General features: G+C 41.2%; 1 protein-coding gene across 1 annotated transcript in view; it reads left to right on the top strand.

Annotated features, from left to right (window-relative positions):
- pappaa (pregnancy-associated plasma protein A, pappalysin 1a) overlaps positions 1 to 25,435 on the top strand; it is a 76,369-nt gene that overhangs the window by 7,426 nt on the left and 43,508 nt on the right. The window contains exons 3-9 of the mRNA XM_044012715.1: positions 6,300 to 6,445; positions 6,761 to 7,054; positions 7,546 to 7,738; positions 7,993 to 8,114; positions 13,885 to 14,386; positions 23,690 to 23,818; positions 23,912 to 24,003. Coding sequence (XP_043868650.1) covers positions 6,300 to 6,445; positions 6,761 to 7,054; positions 7,546 to 7,738; positions 7,993 to 8,114; positions 13,885 to 14,386; positions 23,690 to 23,818; positions 23,912 to 24,003 — 1,478 coding nt within the window. The remainder of the gene's footprint in view (positions 1 to 6,299; positions 6,446 to 6,760; positions 7,055 to 7,545; positions 7,739 to 7,992; positions 8,115 to 13,884; positions 14,387 to 23,689; positions 23,819 to 23,911; positions 24,004 to 25,435) is intronic.

The raw sequence follows: 25,435 nt of genomic DNA, 5'->3' as shown, positions 1-25,435 counted from the left end.
ATTTTTGTGTCTTGTGTCTTTTGTTTTTTTTTGTTTGTGGTAATCTCATTGTGGCTTGTAGATGATGAGTAAAATCTGGCACGGGGAATAAATCTCTGGAATTTGCTGTATTAAGGTTTATGCCAGACCTCCAGTAGCAGGATTGTTTGCTTCTTGGTATGGTGAAACTCAACACAGTAGACGGAGACATTTTTGTGGACAACGCAGGGGGTCTATAAGGTTATGCCAGGAATAGAGGCAAAAATGACAGAAATGCAGTTGTTTGCCATTGTTTCTTGCCACTGTCACGTAGGGACAATGGAGGAAAAGGAGCGAGGGAGAGAAGAGAAACGAGCAGACCTAGTGTGGGATTGTTCGGGTCTCTCTGATATCATGGATCTTGGAAATGAGGCTGTTTTCAATCATAGTGATGCTGGAAGCATTGTCTGTTTGGCACTATCCTGTTGTTTAAAATGACCGCTAAATAGCTAAATAATGACATCTAATTAACAACATTAGAGGGGAAAAGCAGGTGGGTTTGCTGTTGCTTCCATCTCTCAGTTCCCACTTAGTCATCATTAGAAGCTCATTTATCAAGTGGCGGGCAAACCGCTCCATTCAGACATCGGCTATTGGCAAAACGCTTGCCGCTGCAATGTTCGAATTTCCCTATGGGCATTTGAAAGATGGGCTTGTGAACGGAAGGATACCAGCAAGAGAGAGAGAGAGAATAAGAAAGACCAAAACAAAAAGAGGACAAGAGGATTTTCACTGTGAAAGATAAATAGATAAAATCTCCTCAAGTGGTTTCTTATTTTGCTTTGATTATGTCTAGAGAGACTTGCAGAGAGAGCTGGACTACAAACACTTTGACATTCCTCCTTAATTATGGAATTCTGGATGAACAATGCACTGTGTATGTAGTGGAACAATAGTTTTAAGGTCCTGCATTTATATTTGTAGAATTTGCGGCTGTTACCGTTTATGTGTGTAGTGTTGTTGTCGTTGTGTGTGTTTTTTTGTCTGACACAGGACACAGGCAGCTCTCTGGTCTCGCAGTAGCCTTTCCTCTGAAAATACAATTGTTAATAATGACCCCCTTTCTCCTTCCCTCCACGTTAGGCTGAGGGAAATATTTGGGTGTTGTTTTTGCAGCCTTTGGCTTTTGACACTTCTTGTAGTTGTGGTGCCGTTCGATGTTGTCTGACTGCATTTATTTCGAGCGTGAACATTCCGATGTCTGGAACAGGGACATCTGAAATTGTCACTGTAATTCACGTCTATTTTAATGTGCAGAAAGGCACATAACGCATGGCAACGTGTGTTTGACTGTTCATCAAATATCACTGTGATATCTGAGTAAGTGGATATAATACCAGAACTTCTTTTCTCTCAATCTAAAGCGGGATGGATATAGCAACTTGGAATGGCGGGTATTAGGACTGTTTCAGCCTCAATGTGTTTTTGGGAAATGAAGTTCTGGCCTGGCTTTGTCAGAGGCTAATAGGTCATCCATTTTCCCTTGGCCTCTGTCTCTGTCTCCCCTCCTAAGTAAATACCTCTCGGTGTGGCAGGTTAATGGATGGACCACCCTTTCTCCTTTCTTCACTCCCTCTCTCTGTGCTGTATTCCATCTTAGAGCAGGGAACTAATCTCCAGGGCCCTTGACTTGGGTGTTTCACAATTGATCGTCTAAACCTTAAGCCCCTGTCCCATAAAACATAATTGAGTGCTTGGGCATAAATACCAGGACTTTGCACTTCCCCTTTAAAGCCATAGCACACTTCTAAAAGCACCTGTTGTTGAGGTTTCACCTGTGCTCTCTGATAGAAGCACTGGTAGAAGAATTTCTGCATAGCTGAGGTGAAGATGGAGTAAGGAGGGGTTTTACTTGGGGAGGCAAACGGAGGAGTTGCATCTGGTGGTTCTTTGAAAGTACGACACACCAGGGAACTCAGATTATATCGTATAACGACCTGGTATCTGCCGGGACTGAGCGTGATCACCACATTGCGTGATGAGGCACTCTTATTTTCGATAGAATCTGGTAGAGTTTGGGAGAGAAGAGGTGGTGGTGGGGGGGAGGGGCGATTGGAATCATCCCTTTGCCTGTTCCATATGTCTCCAACTCCTGCCTCCTGCTTTTCCACACAGATGAGCAGTCACAGCAGGATCTCTGGAATTTGAGCGTTGACACAGTTCTTGTGCATGTGTCTTCCGCAGAAGGGGAAAAAAAAATAATCAGAGTAAGTTGGAAGGTTAAAGAAGACAGAGTAAGTATAGTAATAAAGGCAGAGATGAATGATGGGTTTTAGGGGCTGTGGTGCTGACTGACTTGATGACAGAGGTGCTGAGGGCCTCCTCCAATTTTAAAAGTGTTCTTGGCTGTGAGTCTGTCGTTGCCATGCCAGCTCACTCCAGCTTTCACACTATGCTGCCCCAGACATACATGCTGTATGCATACGGGGGAAATTTATGAGTTTATAAATTGTATATGGGGTGTAAATGGATAAAGTCGTAATCCCCCATTTCATATGTTATGTAGCAGAAATGAAAAGGATTTAAAAGGAAGTTTGCCTGACATACTCCTGTCTGTGCAACAGATGCCCTGCAGCGATCCCTATAATTCGCTGCCCTGCAGGTCTTCATTTTTCTTTCCCAGGACATGTTTAAAAAGTGCTGCGGCTGAATGCATGGAAAATCCTGTTCTTCCCAAGTGGCTCGTCTTTGCCGAAGAAAAAAAGAGGATGATGAGAGGCAAGAGAGGGGAATAGGGGCTATGGGATGGGGAAATAGTTGAGGGGTTTGAGGGACAGAGAACGCTGGGGGCGGAGTAAAAGATTACTGGAGGTTTGAGTAAGATTTGGACGGACAGCAGAGACAGTAGAAAGAAGTCCCATATTCCTCTAACTAAAAACACTCATCATAAAGTCATTGGGTTCCAACCTCCAACACTGAAAGCCAACGAGTGCCGTTGACAACGTCGTTATGAAGACCGTGTGTGAATTATTTAAAAACTGGGATAGATTTCCCCCTAATACTTCAATGTAGTTGTGATCCACATTGTGTTTATGACACTACGTTAGAGCTGCTGCTTTCCCTCTCCAGCCCTTTCCTCCAAAAAACCCTGGACAAATATTTAATAAGAATGAAATTAAATTCTTGAGAATATTAGGAATGCAGACTTTACATCATCTGTTCTGTCTCTCTCTCTCTCTCCATCTCGCATCCTGATCTCAGTGAGTGCCCTCAGCTGCTCTTGCAACTGAGGCGTTTATTCGTATACTGAGTTTCATTTATGCCTAAATCTTGGGAACACTCTGTCTTTACTGAGCAGGTCCTCATCCAAGTTGTAATTTGAGGCAAAGAGACTTGTCCAGCAAGTGTTGTAGAAATGTTATGAAACATTTTGTGTGATAACCTCAACAGACTTCTCGCAGTGGGAGAATGATCTCACTCGGGTCATTTCTTCCAGAACACTGCCAAATACAGTGTTAGTGACTCCTACGTTTCCTCATCGAGGCGACACTGAACATGTGCGACGAGACAGTTCGGCTGTACACTAAAAATTGCAATATTTTATCGGTGCACTCCGTTTTCAAATAACGAGAACCCTTTGACACGGCCAGTCGTATTCTTTAGAGCTTCAGTGGTACATCTCTGAGTATGAAATAGATTTTACAGCTGTAATTATATCATTCAAAGTGGAGACTCCAAATGAAATGGTCTACAAAACTAAATGATCTAATAAAACAACAGGGCAGCAATTTAAAATGATCTCATCATTGATCACAAATTAGAGACCCTGGCTTCAACTGGTGCCAGTCCAGTAGTTTCACTCCTCGTGGCAATCGAATACTCTCAAGATGTCAAACTTTGATCCCCTATAGATTTAATTTCCTTTTTTTTTTTTTTTTGCAGATATGGCATTTTGTTACTCTTGGGCCCATTAACCATACATTGCCAGTTACACAGATTAATCAAATCAAGACACTCCCCCACATGGAATTTTACCCTGTCCTATAGCATTACTTAATATGTAGGGTAAGTACACTTATTGTTGAGTCAGCGATTAGGAGGAACAATGAATATACAGCGCAAGTGCACTCCATATACTCTTTGAAGTGTTTTTTGCTTTCATCCTTATATTGACACGAGTTCACAGATAGGATATTCAGAATGACAAAGCACCATATTGAGTCTTACAGCATGAAATAGCGTGTTTTAAAGGTTCGCAATATAATTAAAACAAATGGTTTTTGGTGTAACATAGCACTCACAGTTCATATAAAACCAGTCCGTCTCCATTACTTGGCAAAGTATTGTCAGTACAGCACACAAGTAGAATTTCTTCTCCGTATCTCGTATTTATCAGCGTATTTGTTACATTACTCGGCGCCGTTACTGCATGACACTGCCTTTTCTGTTTGGTGACACCTTTGAGATGAGGGTTGTACCAGCAAAACAGGACTGTACTGATGAGTCCAGTATGTAGACTGAGTGACTGAAACGTGCCAACAGCACGTGATGTACAGTGTTTGTTGCTGTGAGATTACACTTTATATCATCAAAGGACCAATTACGTCGGCCTCGGTGTCCGTTTTGTTTGGTTGAAAATGGATCTCGAAAGTTAATGCAGTTAATCTTATGATCCAAGCGCGCAGACAATATTAGGTGAGCAAGTGGGTCACACAAACTAGGTCAGAACACCCAAAGAGGATCTCATTTGTGATAGTGGGGCCTATGTCATGTTTTGGTCCTGATGAATTCCCGATTCTGCATCCATTGTATATCGATTTCCAAATGGCCCCGAATGCCAGAAAAAAAGGAACAAACTGTCACTTCAGCATATGCAACAGATTATTGACTCGTCCAAGAGATGACTGAACTTGCTGATGCTGTTTGCCAGGACCACCAGCCAGGCTCATGGAGAAATCTTTTTTGATGTGTTCATAAAATGAATGACAGTTTCACTGCTGGAATGAAATCTCATTGTGTTGAATGATTGCAGTCGTTAGTGCTGCCGTTAGTGTTTCCAGAGCTGAGACGAAACACTAAATCATGGGATGGGGAGACATCAGAATACCTGAACAATCACTGAGATATCAGGCTTGAAAAAAAGTTTCTTTGGGCTACAAAATGCAATGAAAATAAAGGGATACTGTGTCACCGCGGAGGAATATGCTGTATTTATTTTATGGCCATGGATTCATTCATTGTTTAATTCACTCAGGAGTCCATTCAAATAAAATAAAAAGTAAAACGTGGAATTTTACTACAGTGCAGTTTGCACAACCGGGGGAAAACAAAAGATTTTGTTATGTGATAATATAAAAATTCTGTCAGACTTCTATCGTCCATTGTCCAGGACTATTTTACTCTCACTAAAGTGGATTGATTCCCTGCAGCACCTGTTCATTCCTTGTGCAGCTTGCTTGTCATGACATTTTAAACTGTAAGTGTGCTCAAGAGAATTGGCAAAGACAGACAAAATGATGGAAAAAAAAAAAAAAAAAACTTAATTGAACCGGTTATGGTGTAATTTATTGTGCTCTAAAATAAAACGTACAACATCATGATGCACACAAAACACTGTGGCTTGGCTTTAAGTGTCTCCACAAATGAGAATCCCCAAATCCCAAAGAGCATTATACGCCCATAGCCGCATTTTTGGGGTATTGTACTGATTATTCGCCTCTGCACTTCCTCGACAACAACATCAACAGCATGGTCTGTAATCTCCCTTGTGTTAAACAAGTGAGCAGTGACCGCAGTGTAATTGAAAGGAATGGCAGGAAATTATTTGATTGGTCATAATTGATACCATTCCGATTAAAAAAACATGACCATGATAAAAAAAAAAAAAAAAAGTTCTTTAAGCATCATCTCGCATCATTCATAACTGCACTGCAGATGCGCGATGACTGCGCCAGGGTTTCTAGACACAACACTATTTAAAGTATCTCTCGGTCCAAATGAGCAGGTGTTGTTTTGATTTTTTACAAGAGTGTCTGTGGTTACGTCAACTTTGATTCTAGTCTACAAAAAGAAAAAAAATATTCTTCAGGCATTCTTTTAAGCAGAGCAAGGACATGTTCTGTATGCAAGATTTTTATGCAAGTCATTTGGGCTGATTTGTTAAAACACCAAAGCACGGGGTCAATTAATCCTTTTGGCTCTATTTTCTTGAGCCACAACACTACATAAATCTTTGGAAGGGAACACTGTTGAAATGTGCATTTTCTAGGATGAAACAATGTTAATTGTAGTGTGAAATACTCATTTCCTGTCTTTTTTTCCTCTCTCTCCTTTCCCCCCAGAGCTTATTTGGATGTGAAAGAGCTGAAAGAGATCCTGCATTTGGATGGCTCGACTCACCTGAATGTCTTCTTTGCCAATTCTTCTGATGAAGATCTGGCGGGGGTTGCCACTTGGCCCTGGGACAAAGAAGCCCTCACACATTTGGGTAGAGGACAAATGAAACCACATACATACATGCGTACAGGCGCGCACACAACATTGCACATTTTAACCAGATGCACACGTTAATTAGCGTTAATTTCGAATAATTACAGTTCAAGCCCTGAGCAATTACGTCTTCATCGCAGCTCTAACAGGAGAAGGTGATAATAAGGCTGAGGTGGCCCATGAATAATGTATTGTCTGCTCCATTTCCACAACTGCTATACTACAATGGGCATTTGCATGGTGTGAAACCTCACTTGAGTGTTCACAGTGTTTACATTGTGTGTTTGTGTCATCTTCCTCCTTATTTGAACAGGAGGCATTGTGCTGAATCCCTCCTTCTATGGCACATTTGGCCACACCGACACAATGGTCCACGAGATTGGCCACAGTCTTGGGCTTTACCATGTATTCCGAGGTATATCGGAGATCGAGTCGTGCAACGACGCATGCCTGGAGACCGAGCCCTCGATGGAGACTGGAGATCTTTGCGCCGACACCAACCCAACTCCCAAATACAAAGGCTGCCATGACCCCGAACCGGGCAACGAAACCTGTGGCTGTCGGCATTTCACACACACCCCGTTTAACAACTACATGAGTTACGCAGGTGAGACGGGGGGCTTCCGCATGTGTTTTGGTTCCTTCCTGGGCAAATTGTTACAGTTAATACCTCTCACGTGTAGGAAACTGACATACAGTGATAGCTGTAAAAGAATTTGTTGGGTCTGTGTACACTGACACAGCTGTGGAATTTAGCAGGGACCTTTCATGTGAAAAACACGGGGGGGGGCGCACATCCTTTAATGTCCTGGTTTTGCAAAGAAATTGGTGTAAGAATTGAAGGGCCAGTGTGCAGGTGAGACCGTCGATTGTAACAAACAAATCCCTCCCTTTACCAACAAACGGTGGTGAACTGTGTGAACTTCATTCCAATTGCTGTGAAAAATGTCTCCTCAAAGCAAGTTTCTTGCCTAAAGTACATATGAAAAACTTATTCCAAGGAAAAGGCAACGTAACACAAAGAGTTTTTTATTTTTGAACAATTGTACATTCATACAAAAAAAAATAAAAAAATCCTCTTGCCTCTCTTACCTGCAGATGATGCTTGTACAGACTCCTTCACACTGAACCAGATGGCAAGAATGCACTGCTACCTGGACCTCATCTACCAGACCTGGCAACCCTTCTCTAAACCTCCGCCGGTGCCAATGGCACCCCAAGTGGTCAAGCAGCATCATAATTCCATCACCGTGGAATGGTTTCCACCAATTTCTGGACACTTTTACGACAGGTGAAATGAGCTGGATGAGTTGCCAAAAAAAAGACGCTGGTGTTTATGGGGGATAAATAGTGTGACTTAATATAATGATAGTGTGTAATTTAACATTAGGTGATTTGTTTGCAGACTTAAAGGTGAGCCAGAGTGTACCATTTTAAGACTCACTTATAATTATTGTCTACTTAGTGTATTTTTATATACGAATAAATAATGGGTATTTGGCCTGTATCTAAGTTGGTTGTTGTGCTCGTGTGTTGGTTTCCTAGAGAAGTGGGATCAGTGTGTGATAAATGCACAGAGGGGAGAGTTCTGCTACAGTATGCCTCAAATTCCTCCTCACCACGACCATGTGACCCGTCTGGACACTGGTCCCCACGAGAGGCTGAAGGTACAGTACAATAACACCTACTTTAACTTCTTCCTAAAATTGTTTGGACAGTGTCACTGTAAGGTGCTAGACGTCTGCCAGTTACAGTTGCCAATTGATGCTTATTCTAGAATCTGTGAGTATTGTTTTGTTATTGATTATTTTTCACTGCGAAATGATCGCCAGTCTTATTTAAGTCAATTCCCTGATTGCCGTTCCAAATTCAACATAAAAGCCATGTCCAATCTTCATCCGCGGTTTACCATACGATAACCCAATATGATTTGTTGATTTTGTGAGTCAGTGCACCAACATAGACACATTTGGGGGACTGACTCAACCCCGAAACATGCGAGTGACTCATTGGTTCATGACACTTGGGCCGTGGGACAACGGAAGGATTGTGGAGGTCACTTCCCAGTGGATGGTGCTGTATGGTACTACTATTCCCATATGAGGACTAAGGCTAAAAGATCGTGTCTTAACAGTGATTCCCCGTTAGTTTAAACTTTCACTTTGGGAAGATTCGAGTCTGACAAATACAGTACTAAAATTAGTTTGGTTTTATTTCCATGTTCTTTTGCTGTATAGACAAACTAAACAAAGTGTGCATACTTATTCTTGAGGCTTATTCTTGAAATGACTTACACATTAAACTACATGAATTCAACACAGTTATCTTGGATAAAACTTTTTACATATAATACCGCAAATACAATTTTGTAGCTTTTCAGGATTCTAGCAAACCTAACCAAAGATATGTATATGTGTGTAATCAGGCGTCTCCATTGCTAGTCTATTATCCACACATTATCCCATATTTCAGTTTGAAAACCTGACAGTACTTTCATTGTTTTGGCCTATTACACTCTGGAACAACCATCCCCAGATCAGCAAAATATGTATCTGTAATATGTTTAAATAAAACATTTTTCATAAGCCCATCATCAGTGTGGTTCACTTCTACAAGAACCATTGTGTGTTTTTGGTGAAAAGGATCATTTAATTATGTGTTTGATACAATTCCATTTGAAATATATTCCACCAATACCAATCTGATTTGATTTCTGATTTAGCCAAATGTGAATTTAACTCCAAAACCAGTACCCGGCCACACACGAGCACAGTGGGTGAAAAAATGTATGACGCAGCATAAACACATAAACTCATGCATGCTTGCATCAGTATTATACTGTACAATAAAATCACCCCCTTCTTTTTGGCGGAGGAGTGTGGTAATTTGATAAAAATACACAATATCCCTCTAATATTCTTCTACTGTGAAATAACCATGAAACTAAATGTCAAAACTAAACACAAAACCCCCAGAACAGCAATCTAACTATGACCCAACAGCATTAAAAGTAACAATTAAATAATATTGTGGCAGACACATGAAATGTGTGCGTGTGTGTGAGAGCTTGATGCTTTATAGATTCTTATGTCACTCAGCCTTGCCCTCACATGACCATTGTGTGTGTATGTGTGTGTGTGTGGCAAGGGCAAGTCTGGGCTTGTCCAACATGCTGTGTGTGTAAACTGTACTCTGTTTTCCCTCTTGGAAGGGGTCCCTGTTTGTGGCTGCTCCCTATTCCCTGTTAACTCTGCCTGGGCCAGCTTCTCACTGGATACCACAGCTGTTGGTTCCTGCTATGATTCTGCAAATGGGTCTAAATATTTTTAATTTCTCGTAGACATTCTGGCAAATAACCGACTCAAACATATTGTAAACTGACGTTCTGGCATATTGACTATAGTGGCTTATAACGTCCTTATTGTAAAACAAACAACAACAAAACATGCATTTTGTGTGACATCCGACATCGATGCATATGCACGGCACCTGTTACTGAAGGACTTGTGGGCCGTGTCCTCAAAGTACTTGACTGTGAAACATTTGCGCGGTCAGAGAGAGCCAAAGTACCACTCATAAATCTTTACTACTGTATGCCCTGGAGAAATATGGCAGGAGGAGGGGGGAGAAAGGCAAAAAAATGAAAAAAATGGCAAAACACACATGGATATGGATTTAGGGAGGGAGTATGGAAGGTTGGGAGGGGTGGAAACCACCCAAGATAGTTGAGAGAACTGCATGTAGTTAGTGACATTCGCAAGGGAGGATCCTGAGTTGATTGAAAACAGCAGTGTACGTGAATAGAAGCGAAAGGTCCAGGATGTATATGTTCACTAGCAGATGTGTGTGAGACTCTCTGTGTGTGTGTGTGTGTGTGTGGTGCTCTGTGTGAAAACATATTCCTGTTACAATGCTTATTTGCAGCATATGCCCTAAAATGTTGCCTGCTGGCTTTGCACAAACCTGTGTGGATGTACTGAAGTTTAAAAACCAAACATATGAGTGAAAGATATCATTACAATCCCTCTGAAGTGAAGTGTAGTGGGACACCTTGCTGGGTTTTTGTGATTCCACCCAGGAATATCCACAATACAAACAATCCTGACTAACTGATATGAATGAAAATGTTTGTTATCTATAGAGAAAACTGCCACAGAAACTCCCTGATAGCCCTTTAACACCAACATTCACAGTTGTAAATCCCCATTGTCAGTAAAGACGTTTGCTTAGTTGTTTTTTCCTTCGCTGAGTCATGTTCGACATCACAACTGCATAACAAACATGTAGACAACAACGTGGCTGAAGGGAAAACCACAATACAGAACACATAAAACGCCATGACTAATGACAATGTTACACTAGTTGCGCAAATTTTATATTCTCACTTCCGTTCCTCTTTCAAACTTAGCGGTGACTGAACTACATATGAGATAGATTGCTGCTCGACCAGTGCACTACATGAAGTCTAATTCTGGTAACTTGGATTGTCATTACCCTCCAACTCAATGATTTCCCTTCCTTGTACCAGTTTCCCAGTGCTATCATGTTAGCGTCATCTTACCTGTGTCATCTGCTCCATATGCAGAACAATAAACACTTTAATTTAAGCGACGGATCAGCCTTGCACACCTTAAGCGCGACGTGATGTCACATTGACTCCACAGCCGCAGATTGTCTGTTGCCTCCATAATGTGTGTTGTCGGTGAAGTGTGTCTGTTTGCATGTGCCAGTGGGGGCTCAAGTGTTGGTTGGGGTTGACGTCTGCTTTCTGAGTGAGGAAGTGTGTAACAGTGTTAGACAGTGAGTCATTAATAGTGAGAGAGAAAGCCAGACACTTCTTAGAAAGCATAAAGTGTGCATGCGTGGACATATCTCCATCTGTTTATTCATCCGCCTTTGGATGAAGGGTTTAACCAGATAATGGACTTGCATCAGCATCTACCCTGGAGTTACACTTACCATATAAAATAAGTTCTGTCAAACAATTTTCATCTCACCTTCAGAGCTGCACCATAACAGTATTGTTTTTTTGATTTACTTGTATGGAAAATAATAATTGTCTAGATTAGATAAGATTAGATCTAGAACAGATACTGATTGTAAATCCCCCACAATGAGTAATATTTGTTTTGTTTGTAATTGAACTGTAAAGTTAAAAGAACTGTAATAATTCATACATAACCATGGTACTTTTGCCACAACTGTCATGAAAGATGCTTTGTTGTTCAGTTAGTGTACCGGTGATCTTCACATGGCATATTTAGCCATTTTCAAACATGAATCGCAAAAACTCCAGACATGTTCTGAATCTAGCTGTTCACACTAGGAACATAGTTCTGGAAATCGTTGTGTTAGAACAACAGCAAGGGAATGTCCAAACATTCAGACTGTTGGACGCATCTGGCTTCAACATGCATCATGTAGGACACTCCGTCTTAAATTTGACCTGGGAGCTTGCAGAAGTGTCAGAAGGTGTTTGGATCAAGTTTACATTCTCTTCAGGAAAATGTTCAGATATCATGTCTGAAAGCAGCCACAGTGAGCTGTGAAGTTGTTGTTGAGTCGTTTGATTGTATTACCAGTAGCAGCTACACAATCACCAACACAGCCCACTGGATATTTTCTTCTGAAGGTCCACTAAGCAACATTTGAATGAACTTCTCCAAACCCTTCTCCATCCTTCACTTTGAATTGCCAATTCTAACATAAGTGGTGGGTGTATAATATTTTTATTTTTAAGCACCAGGTCTCTCATGGAAAAGCAGAACGAAACGAGTCGATTTGAGCCGAGTACTGCTAGAACTGTATAATAGAAAAGCCCCATTGGAGGCCCTTCTTTCTCTCTCTCATTTCACAGAGCTGGGGGTTTTAAGTTGTAGTGAGTAGCTGATATCAATTCTCGAGGTGTATAACATCTCTCTTGTCATCGTCATGTTGATATCCTGTTGCAGGTAGTTGTTCTATCTACAGTTAAGGAAATACATATCCTTGTAATCAACAATGTGGTTTAAATGTTAGATATTGATCACTATATTTGCAGAGATTGTATTATTAACAGAGATACATCTCCTTCAACTAAATTCATATTGCCTCAGGTTACACAATGGATGACATCCCTACTTTGTCCCCTCTTCCACCTCCAACCACATTAGCAACAAACCCAGAGTAGGAGTAAGGCCCATCATAACAGCTGACATTACTAAATATTTTCAGTGGCTATAACAGTTTTCCTTGCAATCTCAATGAAAATGTACCCATAAAACCAGGACTACATGAGCCAAGCAGAAAGCCAGAGTCTTGGAGTATCTCAGCTCAGCCTCTCCTCTCCTTGTCTCGCTTTCTGTCCCCTTTTCTCTCTTTTTCTTAAATTCACCTCCACTCTGGCCACACACACACTTACAGTACAATAATAAATGTGTTGAGATAATGTGGCTTGGAAACCATATTCAGTCCTCAGTTGATTAAACACTGGAATTTTGCATGGTGCCCAGAAATGAGGTTAGCAAATGGCTTCGTTGGTTGCCAGCTTGGAAATGCACAAAAGGAACTTGAGGGAGAACATAGTGTCTGCCTCTTGCTGGCTTCTAAAAGTGCTTGATGAATGTTTAGTGTACGTCACTTGGGATAATGCAAGTTAGCTGTGTGTGGACTCCAAATATGGCTGGAGTTTGACTGGTGGAGGTTGTAATGACTGTGGTGAAGTGAGAACCCTGCACTGGGCCTCTCAGAAGGTACACACCTCAGCTCTGCATTTCCACTGCAGATGGACTCACAATGAACTCTCAGTTTCACCTCGTCCTTGATGCTGCAAGAAATGTACATTAAAGAGCCCACTGATGCATTCCTGCTTGTCAGCAATCATAAAAAAGGCTACTAGCCTGAAAACTTAGTTCATCTTGCCTATTCGCAAAACCTTTGCCGCGACTCTTGTTTTCATCCTTGAACGTCTTTGTGTCGGCCATTTTTGTGACTTATGCTAAAGCTCAATCCACATGTAGGCGTTTTGGACGATGTTTCTCAAGACTTCTTTCACACGGTGTTTACGTGAAGACAGGTAAAACACAGTGTTTGGTTTGTGACGTCTCACTTTGCCCGCCGGTGTCTTCTTTGTTTGACATTGTTGTGCAACATCATGACATTTGTATATAGTTGAGCGAGTTGTGTAATCACAATGGACGTAGCCAAACCTTTGCTAGTGTTTGAGTTACTAACTGGACATTTGACATGCTTAAACAAACGTACACAGTTTATTTTTGTTTGTGGGTACGGTTATATTGTCACCTGCTAACTCGGCACGCTTTTGGCAGCACTCAGTAGATTGGGTAGGTGTGTAGGTGTTTTTCGATGTCTACTTTGCCTTCTCTAATTAATATAAAGTGTCTTTGTTGTTTATAAATTGAGTGTGTGACGTCTTCTCTGATCATTTTTATCCCGCAGGTCCTCCAGATGTGGAGCAGGCTTGTGAACCAAGCGTACGCACCTGGAACCCCATTGCAGGAATCGAGCAACGGGTCGTCGGCTTGTCGGAGTGCCCTCCCCAGGGCTGCATGCTTCAGCTGGAGTTTGCTCACCCACTGGTGCCAGACTCTCTTACTGTGTGGGTCACCTTTTTCGACCCCGAGGAAACGGCGCTGCCAGCCATCCACAACATCTTGCTACTGACCACCAGTGGCAACAACATCTCCTTGGGCCCAAGTAATGTCTTCTGTGACATCCCACTTACTCTGAAGCTGGACATAGAGGAGGAGGTGTACGGGGTACAGTTTTTCACCATGGATCAACACCTCGAGATCGATGCCACCCTCTTGGCATCCAAGCCCAACTGCTTACTCTGTAGACACTGCCAACCACTACGCTACCGCCTGCTGCGCCAGCCGTCCTTCGTCCATGCACTGCATGGCCTGATGCTGAATGAACCTACCCGCCGATATACAGACAGGTGAGTGACGTGGTAGGTAAATAGGAGTTTTCTCTTATTGGCTGTGCCAGCAGCGTGCATAAAGCTCACCACCGCTCTCCTTGATGTTTTTAAGTTGAGCGATAACTCACATGGACTCCACCAGTTTGTCCTTGATCAACAATTTCAGGACAAAAAACATGCAATAGACTAGACTTGTTTTTCACTCATATTTTTAGTCATCAAAAGTTGCTGAGTAGATTCCATTTTCCTGCTAAAGTGTGGTCCTGAATTAGGATTGTTTTTAGATTCACCATTTGGAAGGTGTTTATTTGTCTGTGGAAACTATCCACCAAAATATGTTTTTGTATTACCAGATATCCTTTTTAATACCCCCAGGAGCAGCAGCCGGCCTCCGCTGCTTCTGTCCTTTCAAATCGGCTGCCCAACATTTGTTTCCTATGTCACAGGTCACCCGTTGCCCATATTTGTTTTTTTCCCATGTTCCATGAAGCAAGGGCAAACGGATATCTTGTAGACGGTATTATCTGCACGCTGCGGTGAGAGTTTAGTGCTTTGCTTTCATGGAATGTGCTGACTTGCTAGAGATTGTGCTATACATGGCACTGCTGCGTGTTATGCCATGTCACTATTGTGCTGTCAGTGCGGTTCACATGAGAAGGAAAGTGCTTGATAAGAGGCAAAAGTGTGAGTAGGCATGTTATGCAAGATGGAGTGATGATACTTAAGTTCCATAAAGTGTCTGTACACAACTTCTTGGTTCAATGGCAGTGTCTGTGGAAAGCTGACTGCAGTGGGGATGTATTTATTTGAGGGTTCTGGCACACTTCAGTGATTACTGATGTACTGTAGGTAGTTTCACTGCTGTGGTATATTTCACTAGCTGTGGTTGCATTCCAGTGGTAGTGGTCAGTGGCACTCGCTGCCTATTTTCTGTTTTGAGAGCATATGGGATCTTGTCTCTGTGGGATGGTCAGAGAGGTTTTATTGCAAGTACGTGTGTTCCAGCCATCAACTCTTTAACTCATTCAAATGAAGAATTGTGTGTGCAAAAGTGTACAAAACACACACACACACATAACCACACACATAGTTACTCTTGAATATTCAACAAAACAAAGAATATAAATTGGTTATATATAATCTTATATATTGAGTAGTATGCAGAATCATTGGTTAACATGTCTTTAAACAGGGTTGAAATATTTCCCTGGGAAATTCAACGGGTTCCCAATAAAATTATTATTAAGTTATGTCGTGTTTAACAGTACAATTCACTTTCCTAACTTGCAAACCAAGACACTTTGGCACCGTCTCCGTGCCAAATATTCCACTTCTTTATATTACCATTTATTATAAGCTGCAGATGAATAAGCTGTCAGTCTGTGTGTGTGTGTGTGTGTTTGACAGATGGAGAGAGTGCATCGCGGGCAGGGAGACAAATGAAAGGATCGACACAATGCGTTTTTTAAGATGTGTTTAAAAAATGGATTTCATCTGTTTCATTTTTGCACCCCGGGCATAAAGATCACCTCGGTTCCACAGCACGCACACAAATCAAAGGGGAAAAAAAAATCCCCAGTGACAGAACAAACCAAAACTTAGGGAGACCATAAAGTCTCAGGAAGTGGTAATTTTTTTATTTATTTTTTTTTATCTCACACCAGAAACATTACTACTTTTACGACACACTAGCGGTTGTCGTTGCACAGGCAGAGTTTTCATGTCTTTTCTCTGTGGTCCCCACTGCGACAGTAATATGTCTGAATGTGTGTTTGTGTGTGTCAAGAGTGCACCGGGAAGAGAGAGAGAGGGAGAGAGACGCAGTGGATCAAAATGAGGCATTGTAATAGGATGTCAGCTTTAACACCTCATCAGTTACTCCATCTTGTGTTGCGCACTGCCACGATTACACGTACGTTGAGGAAACTCGCGGAATGGATTGTCGTGAAAAAAAAAACAGAAGACAGAAGATGAAATGAGCAAATGTTTTGGCATTTAGGCTCAAAGCCTGGCCCTGGAATGGCTATTTGATCATCAAAATACTTTCTGATTAATGCTGTCAAATGAAATAAACATTCATTCAAACGATTGTTATTCCAGTGTACAGTACTAATCATTAATCTTTCAGCAAACAAATGCTGGAGATCCTGGAGTCAGACACATGCCAGAGATGTTGCATTCTGTGATGTGGCTTTGATTAGGCATTATTGTCTCTGGCTAAACTAAGGCTTTATCACACACACTGTCTCAAAACAAACATAGCCTTCGACATGGTGGGTTTGGCATTCCACAAATCCAAAGTTAAGTGCTCTGTTTGATTGCTGAGGTCCAGCTGTTTAAATGCTTTTGTTGACCACACAGTTTGATGCCTCTTCTTTTCACGGGGGCCGGACAGAACGTTGCAAGTGTTGATGAAGGGTGGTGAATGACCTCCCACTGGTCACTGGCATTTACCTGAGCAGGGTCATATGGAGCAAAAGGGACAGCTGACATGGCTCCATCCATGGGTGGTGGTTTGTTTGGAATGGCTGAGGGCTGGGAGGTCAGCGTGGCAGAGTAAATTATGGTGCGGAGTTAAAAGGGTGAAGTGAAGAGGAGACACAGGGGTGGAAGGTTGGAAAAGGTTGGGGTAAATCACCGCTAGGGTCATGGGGGGGGGCAGTAGGTGAGGAGGAAAACATTAGGGGGTCACGAAAGTATGAAGAGAAAGGGTAGGAGTGCTGAGTTTTTTGATCCCATCCCTCTGAGAAATCTTAGGCCGTGTGCTAATCCTCTTCCTCACGTGGGTCTCAGAGCTGTCATTCAGTCAAAGCCTATCTCAGAGATGATCTGAAGAGTTGTCTCAGCCAAAACAGAAAGAGGGCTGCTCCCCCAGCGTCAATAGAAGTCCACACCCCCTCTATAATTGGATTGTACCTTGCTTCAACACAACACTTCCCCCATTACATTCTCCATCCCTCCCTCCCGTCAGCTTCTCTGTTGATCAGCTTCTGCATGGGAACACATTTATCTCATGTCAAATCTACAGTGCAGGTATTTCTGAAGTTACCCTGGCTTTAAGTGTGAAGGCGTATTGATTCTTGTCACATATATTGTCCACAGATATTTTTTATTCTTAGAAAATGTTGATTTTTTAAACAGTATTCTAAACTTTTTTGATATACATATCAATTCCTTCTCATCAGTTCTTTTACTTCTTATTTATTTTTTTCATTTTCATCAGGCCTACTAACCCCCTATGCCGCCATACACGCCTGTTTATTTTAATGAAATGAGTCTTGAATCTTTAGTAGCTCTTTACATCTAGCTGTATTTTCGTTAGGCATTCCAGAAGTGTAAAATTGATAGCAATGAAACCTCAAATGCTTGTCAGCTGCCTCACTGACAAAAGGAGCATTTCACTGTTTGTTTGTTCTTGCAGGCTCAATGTAAGGTTTTCCCTCAACTTTCTGAAATTTATCTGCTTTTCTCATCTGGGATTGCTCTGCCAAGAACAACAACCAGCTACAGAACGGAAACACATCCATATGCATGCTCACACATAAGCCTAGTGAAGGCAGGAACACACACAGATGAGTACAGATACACAGTAATGCTTTTCTCAGTAGCAGGCACATACTTTTGCACATGTTTCCATGTGTAATCACCTGGTACTATCAAAACACCTTTTGAAGGGGAAATTACAGTGCCTTGTGCCTGACTTTGTGCATGAGCCAAAATAAAGTTCCTTTCCCGACAGGGGAAGAATTCACTAAGATGCACCAATGATGAAGCGCTATCACACGACACCTTGTCTGTGACAAGAATAAAATCTTTTGTGCTATAAGGTGCATATGAAAGCAATCTTATTTTATCAGTTACAGGAGAAAGTGTGGTTTCCACAAACTCTGGATGGCTGACAGAAGTCATGTTTTACCACATGGGGCAACAGTGGCTCGTTTACATGCAGGTTAAAAGTCTGATATTAGTTTTTCTTAATGTCATGTAAACACGTTAGCCCGACTAAAGTCGAGCTAGTCTTAGTCAGACTAACATACTCCGCATGTATACGCTTAGTCGGACTTGGCGTTCTGAGCATGCACCAAATTTTTCCGCCCGGCAGTCACAAGAGCCATGTTCGATCTAATTTGTGTCACGATTAACATGACCAGTAGGTACGAAACATACAGAACCACAGCATGATCCATCTCACCGTTTGCTGTTTGTTTTCTTGTAACGTAAACAGGAAACTGATTCAACATGCACTAGCTTATAGAGCAGACATGTCCAAAGGCCCGGGACGGAGTCAAACAGAAAATCATCCGGAATGATGTCACTCAGGAGTTGCACTTTGAAACCGGCGTTTGAAAATCAGCCATGACACGTGGCTTAGATTTAGTTACATTGTCATTTAGAAAATTGTGACAATGAAAATAAAATAATTATAAAACAGTGTATTTCTATGTAACTTTTAGTGTAAAAAAAAAAGGTCTGAAGGGAACCCTAGAAATATTCACATATCTGGCCCTTGTTAAAAAAAAAGGTTTGGACGCCCCTGTTATAGAGAGATACAGCGCCATCTATGGAGTCAGAAATACACGGCCAATAAATTGATTTTTTTCCTCTGCATATATAAACTCAGACTCAACAAGTTGCCCAATTGCCTGGCTGCAGCTCGACTAAGCTGTGCATGTAAACAGTGGTAGAGCGAGTTGTCTTTCACCTGGAATGTTGTGGGTTTGATTCTCTGCGCTCTGCTTGTCTACATGCCAGTGTGTCTTTGGGCAAGACAGTTTTGTGAGTAAAAAAAAAAAAACACGCTGCACATAGATGCACTGTACAAATATACGAGCGGATGGGTGTGAATGGTGTAAAGCGGCTGTGAGTGGTCATCAAGACAAGAAAAGCGCTATATAAATACTGACCATTTACCATCAATGAGTCTCTGTGAGGATGCTGGTCACCCATTGTGCCACTGTTATTCTAAGCGTTGCTCTAACGCTGCATATCCCACTAACCAAGTTAAGAATTCCTGTGACACATCTGCACCACTTCCTCATTCTCCTCCTTTCATTCTTCCCTGCTGCCAACAGCAGCCTAGCACAGCATGGCTGTTAGCAGTGAGGTCAGGAGAAATCAAGCATGCACCTAATTGAGACCAGGTTGAAAGCCACATTTAAACAGTTGTTATCACGCTATGAGAAGTAGCACTATTGACCCTGCAGAACTAGAGGTGCTTTATGACACCCAGGTAACATAAGCTACTTAATAAAGTAATAGCAGACATTAAATCTGTATACGTATTTTTAAATCCTTGTTGTTTCAGAGAGGACTCTCCTTTTTTTTTTTGGTCAATACAACATAAGTTCACAGTGACTTCAGACAGAATGTGTTTATTTACATTTAACCAAGACCATAATCTTTCCTTAACCATTACCAAAGGTTTCTTGCCCAAAACCTGACCACAGACAGAACTGTGGACGTGAAACCCGCTGTTTGGCAGCCGTGACAGTTGTGCGGTGTGTATGCCCGCACTGAACCTCACCACTCTGCTGCCGTTAATAAAAATAACATTTTATTCATCACAAACCAAAAAGAGTTTCCTCTAAATGAAAGAAGCCAGCAATCATTGTTGCCACCACAGCGTAATTGGGAAAACATTCTAGTTGTATCTAAATGGGACATGGTTGCTGGGTTGTAGGACTGGGTCTAGAATCAACACTGGGTTTAGACACTTTGATAGGTTGAAGGGTTGAGGGAGCTGCCCATGCTGCCCATGCTGCTCAAGCAAGGAAACATCTGCATTTTGTGTAGCCAGCAGAAATAACTGATGATGGTATGAGAAATGTATAGTTGCTGTCGGGTATGGATTCTGCAATAGGTGCTTTCAAATGAAACAACAAATCTAAGGCTTTGCGACTTCATTCAGGAGAAAGGTGTGGGGTCCGGGTAAAGCAAACATAGACTGCTAGTGCCATGACTGACTGGTTTACAATTCTTAACCCAGATAGACTTCCAAAAGAAAATCAGCGTTGACTGTGGGTGCAAACCGCAGCCTGTGGTCGGGGGGTGGGGGGTGGGCATCGTGGTTGTACGCTCAGTCATCCACCTCAACTTCCTCTCGATTTTTTACTACTTACTTCCTACCTTTGGTGCTAAAAGAGAGCAGCCATAATTCTTATGGGACCGCAAGACACCACTTTTGTGAAAATGTAAACAAACAATTTTCCGGAAAGTGCAAAGGAGCAATTAATGCTGCCTATTTTAAGTGTTTTATTGGTATTCAAAGCTCAACCATGATGGTGACATCAGCTTAATTGAGTGGAGTCCCACTATAACTGATACCTGTGGAAAGAGATTAAATAAACCTCTACATAACAACGAATGAATCACTGTTAGTGCATCATATTCTTAAAATAAAGTCACCAAATCACCATTGTTTGTTTTTGCCCTCTATTTATTCACTTATTTACGTACAATTATTTACATCTTCCCTAATCACCCAGATGTCACCACATCTAAGTATGGCCTGGTCAGTCAGTGCATTTGCGGCATCACAGCCTGAAATTCTCATCATCCACTAAAAGGAAATGATTGTACTTCCTTGCTGCAAAGCAATATCTATTCCTCTCTTTTTTTCCCGTCTATTGTGTGTGTTTGGTCTTCTCAAAGATAGAGTATCCAACAGCTTGACTTTTCCAGGGGCTAAACTAATTCAATTAGAGGGGGCATGTTTGAGTGTAACGTAGAGTTATAGCTTCATGAGCCAACGTTGCAGAATAGGACATACTGTAGTATAAAAGAAAAGTCTGTCAGGTCAAACATTCTGTGTTGATAATAATGAAGCCAACAGCAATATCTCATCCTGGGCACAAATTTCTGCTGTGGGGAAATTCATTTTGTTACTTGATCTTCAGGTTCATCGGTTTTTATACTTGGGACAGCACGGTTAACTTGAACTTGGCTTGGGTTTGTCTGCCGGGACTGCAATGAACAAACACAGAAATGGAGAAATGAAAATGGGGACAAAATCCATGTACCGTATTCACCGGTGTTCTGAAGAGAATTTTCTTTTTGGATATAAACCCTGCTTCTTTCATTATGCTTCTTTTTAGAACATCGTAGTATTTTGGATTATTACTGAAAAATGCTAACCTGGATTGTTTGATTTCAAGCTTCTCTGAGGTTATGCACCACTCTGAGACTTTCTCCATTTGATTGCTGACTTATGCTTTGGCCTTGGGTGAAACCATTGTGGTACCAGAGCAATGTTTGCTGCTGGTGCAGCATTGCACCCACACTGGGGATTATATGGCAGCGTTGGGAATAGTGGTTGGTTCCTGTGTGCTCTTGTTGAAGTCTGAAGGCCATAGTTGGCAGGCAGTGTGTTACTAACAACAAATGCATTGTGTGTGTTTGTGGATGTGGATGTGGATGTGTACTGGCATGTACTGTATGTGTATGTGACTGCATTTGTGTGAACTGGGTACAAACACCTGGTTTAAATGTGAGCAGCACAGGATCCTTTCATGTGTGTCACTGCATTTAAAGCATTGCAGTGGGCATCCTGAAGCTCCATGGTACTTGATGGTCCACAAGATATGTTCTATTTACCCTAATTTACCCATGGCATTCCCAACCCATATACCCTATTTCATTCCTGCCATATTGCTGAATACAGACTTTTTGTTTTTGATATTGTAATTTTCTTTCCGGTTGTAATTTTTTTGAATCCCACCATGTCTCTCAAATTACAAAATAGTTGCAGTTTAAGTCCAGTCCAGTGTGTAACATTTAATATTCTACACATAAGAATGTCTGTGTAAGGGTATGGTTTGGTTTTTTTAGCCTTAGAATATTTTTTCTTCTTTCTTTTATGGCAAAGGTCCCCATATTTCTATAGCAGCCCTAACTCAGCCATCAAACCATCCATCTCATGCAATTTGTGCTTAAAATCTAAAGCTTGTTCCACAAACAAAGAAGAACAACATCCTTTCTGGTATGTGAGGGCCACCATAGTTATCTGATGCCCTCGGGAAAAGAATGGGTGAGAGCATCAGTCCTATGATTGTTACAGGCTGCAGTCTCATAATTAGATGTCTCGATTTCTTAACACACTGGAGCTTTACGTCTGTTGTGATGTAATAATAGAACAATATAATTCCGCCCCGGAATATCACAGAGTCAATTAACGATTAATAACAATCAACTCTCGTTCCAACGAATGTTGGACTACATTTGTACATGGAAATCAAATAAAAAATGATTAACTTTCCTAATATACACTCTCCTCTGAGGACAGTCATATGTATAGAACCGCCACACAAAACCCCAAAGATTCAAAGTTACAATGACAAGACATCTGTCTGTTCATGACAAAAACACACACTGGTCTAAAACAGGCCCAAAAACGTCTGAAAACCAAAAACAAAAAGGAAACATGAACGAGAAACCATGACCATAAGTGACAAATCAAAACGACAAGTGAGAAACCAAAAGTATAAGCAAAAGGAGAAAGAAAAAAAATCCAAGAGGAAAGAGAACTGTAAACGACGCAGCTGCAAATGAGAGTGCTGATGGGAAATGATCTAGGTTTTTGATTTTTAAACCTTTTAAATTCTTTGTTTGCCTTTACACGTCTGGATTATGAACCCTGTTAGTCTGAGACTAACATGTAAAGGCAAAAACAACAGATTAGGAAGACAAAGTCACATGTTTACATGATCAAATCCAAACAATAATGACAGCACTCCCACTTTGCATTTACAGTTTCCTTTCCTTGAGTTTTCTTATGTTGCGTTGTGGTTTTGGTTTCCTCATTTACGGCTTTGATTTCTTCTTTTGTTTATGGTTTTGGTTTTCTCATTTGTGTTTTTTTTTTTTGTTTTGTTTTTTTCCTTTCAGACTTTTTTTTCAGACTTCCTTATCATGGTGACTCAAGAAACCATCATGGCGACTTACACCGGCAAAGTGAGTAGTTCCCCAATATTTCTCCTGTCCACTGTGTATTCACGATGGTTCCTTGATTCACTGTGATAAGGACACGAAAACCGGAGCCAGAGTGGGTAAACTCAGCCGTATCAACACATAAATGGATAGGGAGACGAGTGGAAGTATGAACTGGCACAGACACCTGACACCTCTTTTGAAGACTACAACACAAACTTATTATCCTATTACCCTGTTTCTGTCTGGTCTTAGTCTCTCTCAACTCTGATTATTGATGTGGAATTTGTTTGAGGCTTCACATAAACTCAGAATATATGTATATATATATATATATATATATATGTATATACATATATATATTATTTAGTAATTATTTCTTTTTCCCCTGTGCAGGGAAGTGCTGCCACACATCGTGTACACCTACCAAGTGCAAACCATCTCCAGCCGGAGTGAGAGCGAGCCCTCCCCGCCTTTGTTGCATGAACTGGGATCACCGCATTGTGGGGATGGACGAATCCAGAGGTGACAGATGATCATCCAAAACAAAACGTCATTTACATGATTAGTTTGGCACATATATGGATGTTTTTGAAGTAACACTTGTTGCTATTTTAGTTCCAACGAAGAGGAGTGCGATGATATGAACTCTATGAACGGGGATGGCTGCTCCAGTCAGTGCAAGAAAGAGCCCTTCTTCAACTGTATTGGTAAGTTTCCTGGGTGATTGTGTACTTAAGGTTTGGATGCGAATGCTCGTAGTCTCTGGTTTACTTCAAGGCCAAACACTTTATCAGAATAAAAAAAGGTTTTATTGTAATCAAATGTCAGATTATTAAAGATTACATTTTGGTAAAACTTGAAGAAACTAAGTTAATTGTTGGTTGTATCGTGCCTCAAAATGTGTTTAAACATCATATCAGTATGTACCGAACCTATCTTCTTCTTTTAATTTGTTCATTAAATAAGCATTCAAAGTGTTATTTATTTATTTATTGTATTTTTTTTATTTTTTTTTTTGGCTTCTGTTTGGCAAGTTTGTGAATGAACAGATTTGACATCTGGACAGTTTTTATCCAAGCGCTCCCTGCCTTTATCCATAGCCAAGAAGAATAAGAGTTCCATTAGATATCATAATCACTTTGACCTATAAAAAAAAAAAAATAATAGAATGAATTAAAAATAAAATCTGGAAATATTTTTTTTTAAATCCTATTTTACACAGTTGAGTGACTGGCATTGTGTGTGTTAGATAGTTAGGATGCTTTCCTGTCCAGTTCTCCTGCTGTCTGACAATCTCTTTGCCCCCTGTTGGGATCATTTATGTGAATGTGGTTCTGTTCGATTGTGTTTGTGTGTATGTGTGTGTGTGTGTGCGTGCTTGTGCATTTACATTACATGCATGCACACACACACATGTGAGCCTCTGTGAAGTGCCCACTTAATCCCTGTCAGACTGCTGGATGACTGCATTGGCTGCACTGTTTTTTCTCCAACTGCATTTCTCAGGGAAGTGTGTATGTGTGTACGCGTGTGTGTGTGCGTGCGTGTGTGTGTGTGTGTCTAACACAGTCTGAGATAGTTGTAGTTTTGCACAGTAATCTGACACTATAATGAAGGGACCGTCTGTCTATCTGTCTGTATTTGTGAGAGAGTGCCTGCCTGTCAGTGTGTTGGACAGTGAACCAGAGAGCTGGATGGAGAAATTGACACTAACTATACAACAGGGCCAGCGAGCTACAGTTTGGATGAGATTCAGTCGGGTTTTCACACAACTCAGTCGTATCATATCTGGAATTAATGAAATCAACAAGTTCGTTTTCATCTGGCTATACAATCTGTTTTGTCTCACCAGGGCTTCAAGCCACAGTAAACACAGGGACAGATAAAAGCATACAGGAAAAATGTAACATGATTTTCTAAATCTTTTTCTCTGTATTTGTAAAATGGAGCATGTTGGGTGTTTAAAATCAAAGAGACAAAACAAAAGAGGTATAGGTTTTTTTGGTCAGGCCCTGCAGTTCCCTTTTCTTTCAGCGTAGTTGAACTCATCACTCATTTTTCCTCCAACGTTTGAGCTGCACTCAGTCACCTTTCCATTTTTTCCATAATCTGTTTATTCTATCCCTGCCCACATATTCA

This window comes from Solea senegalensis, linkage group LG21 (assembly GCF_019176455.1).
Source record: "Solea senegalensis isolate Sse05_10M linkage group LG21, IFAPA_SoseM_1, whole genome shotgun sequence".
Taxonomy (NCBI): domain Eukaryota; kingdom Metazoa; phylum Chordata; class Actinopteri; order Pleuronectiformes; family Soleidae; genus Solea; species Solea senegalensis.
This window is presented reverse-complemented; position numbering and strand designations above follow the sequence as displayed.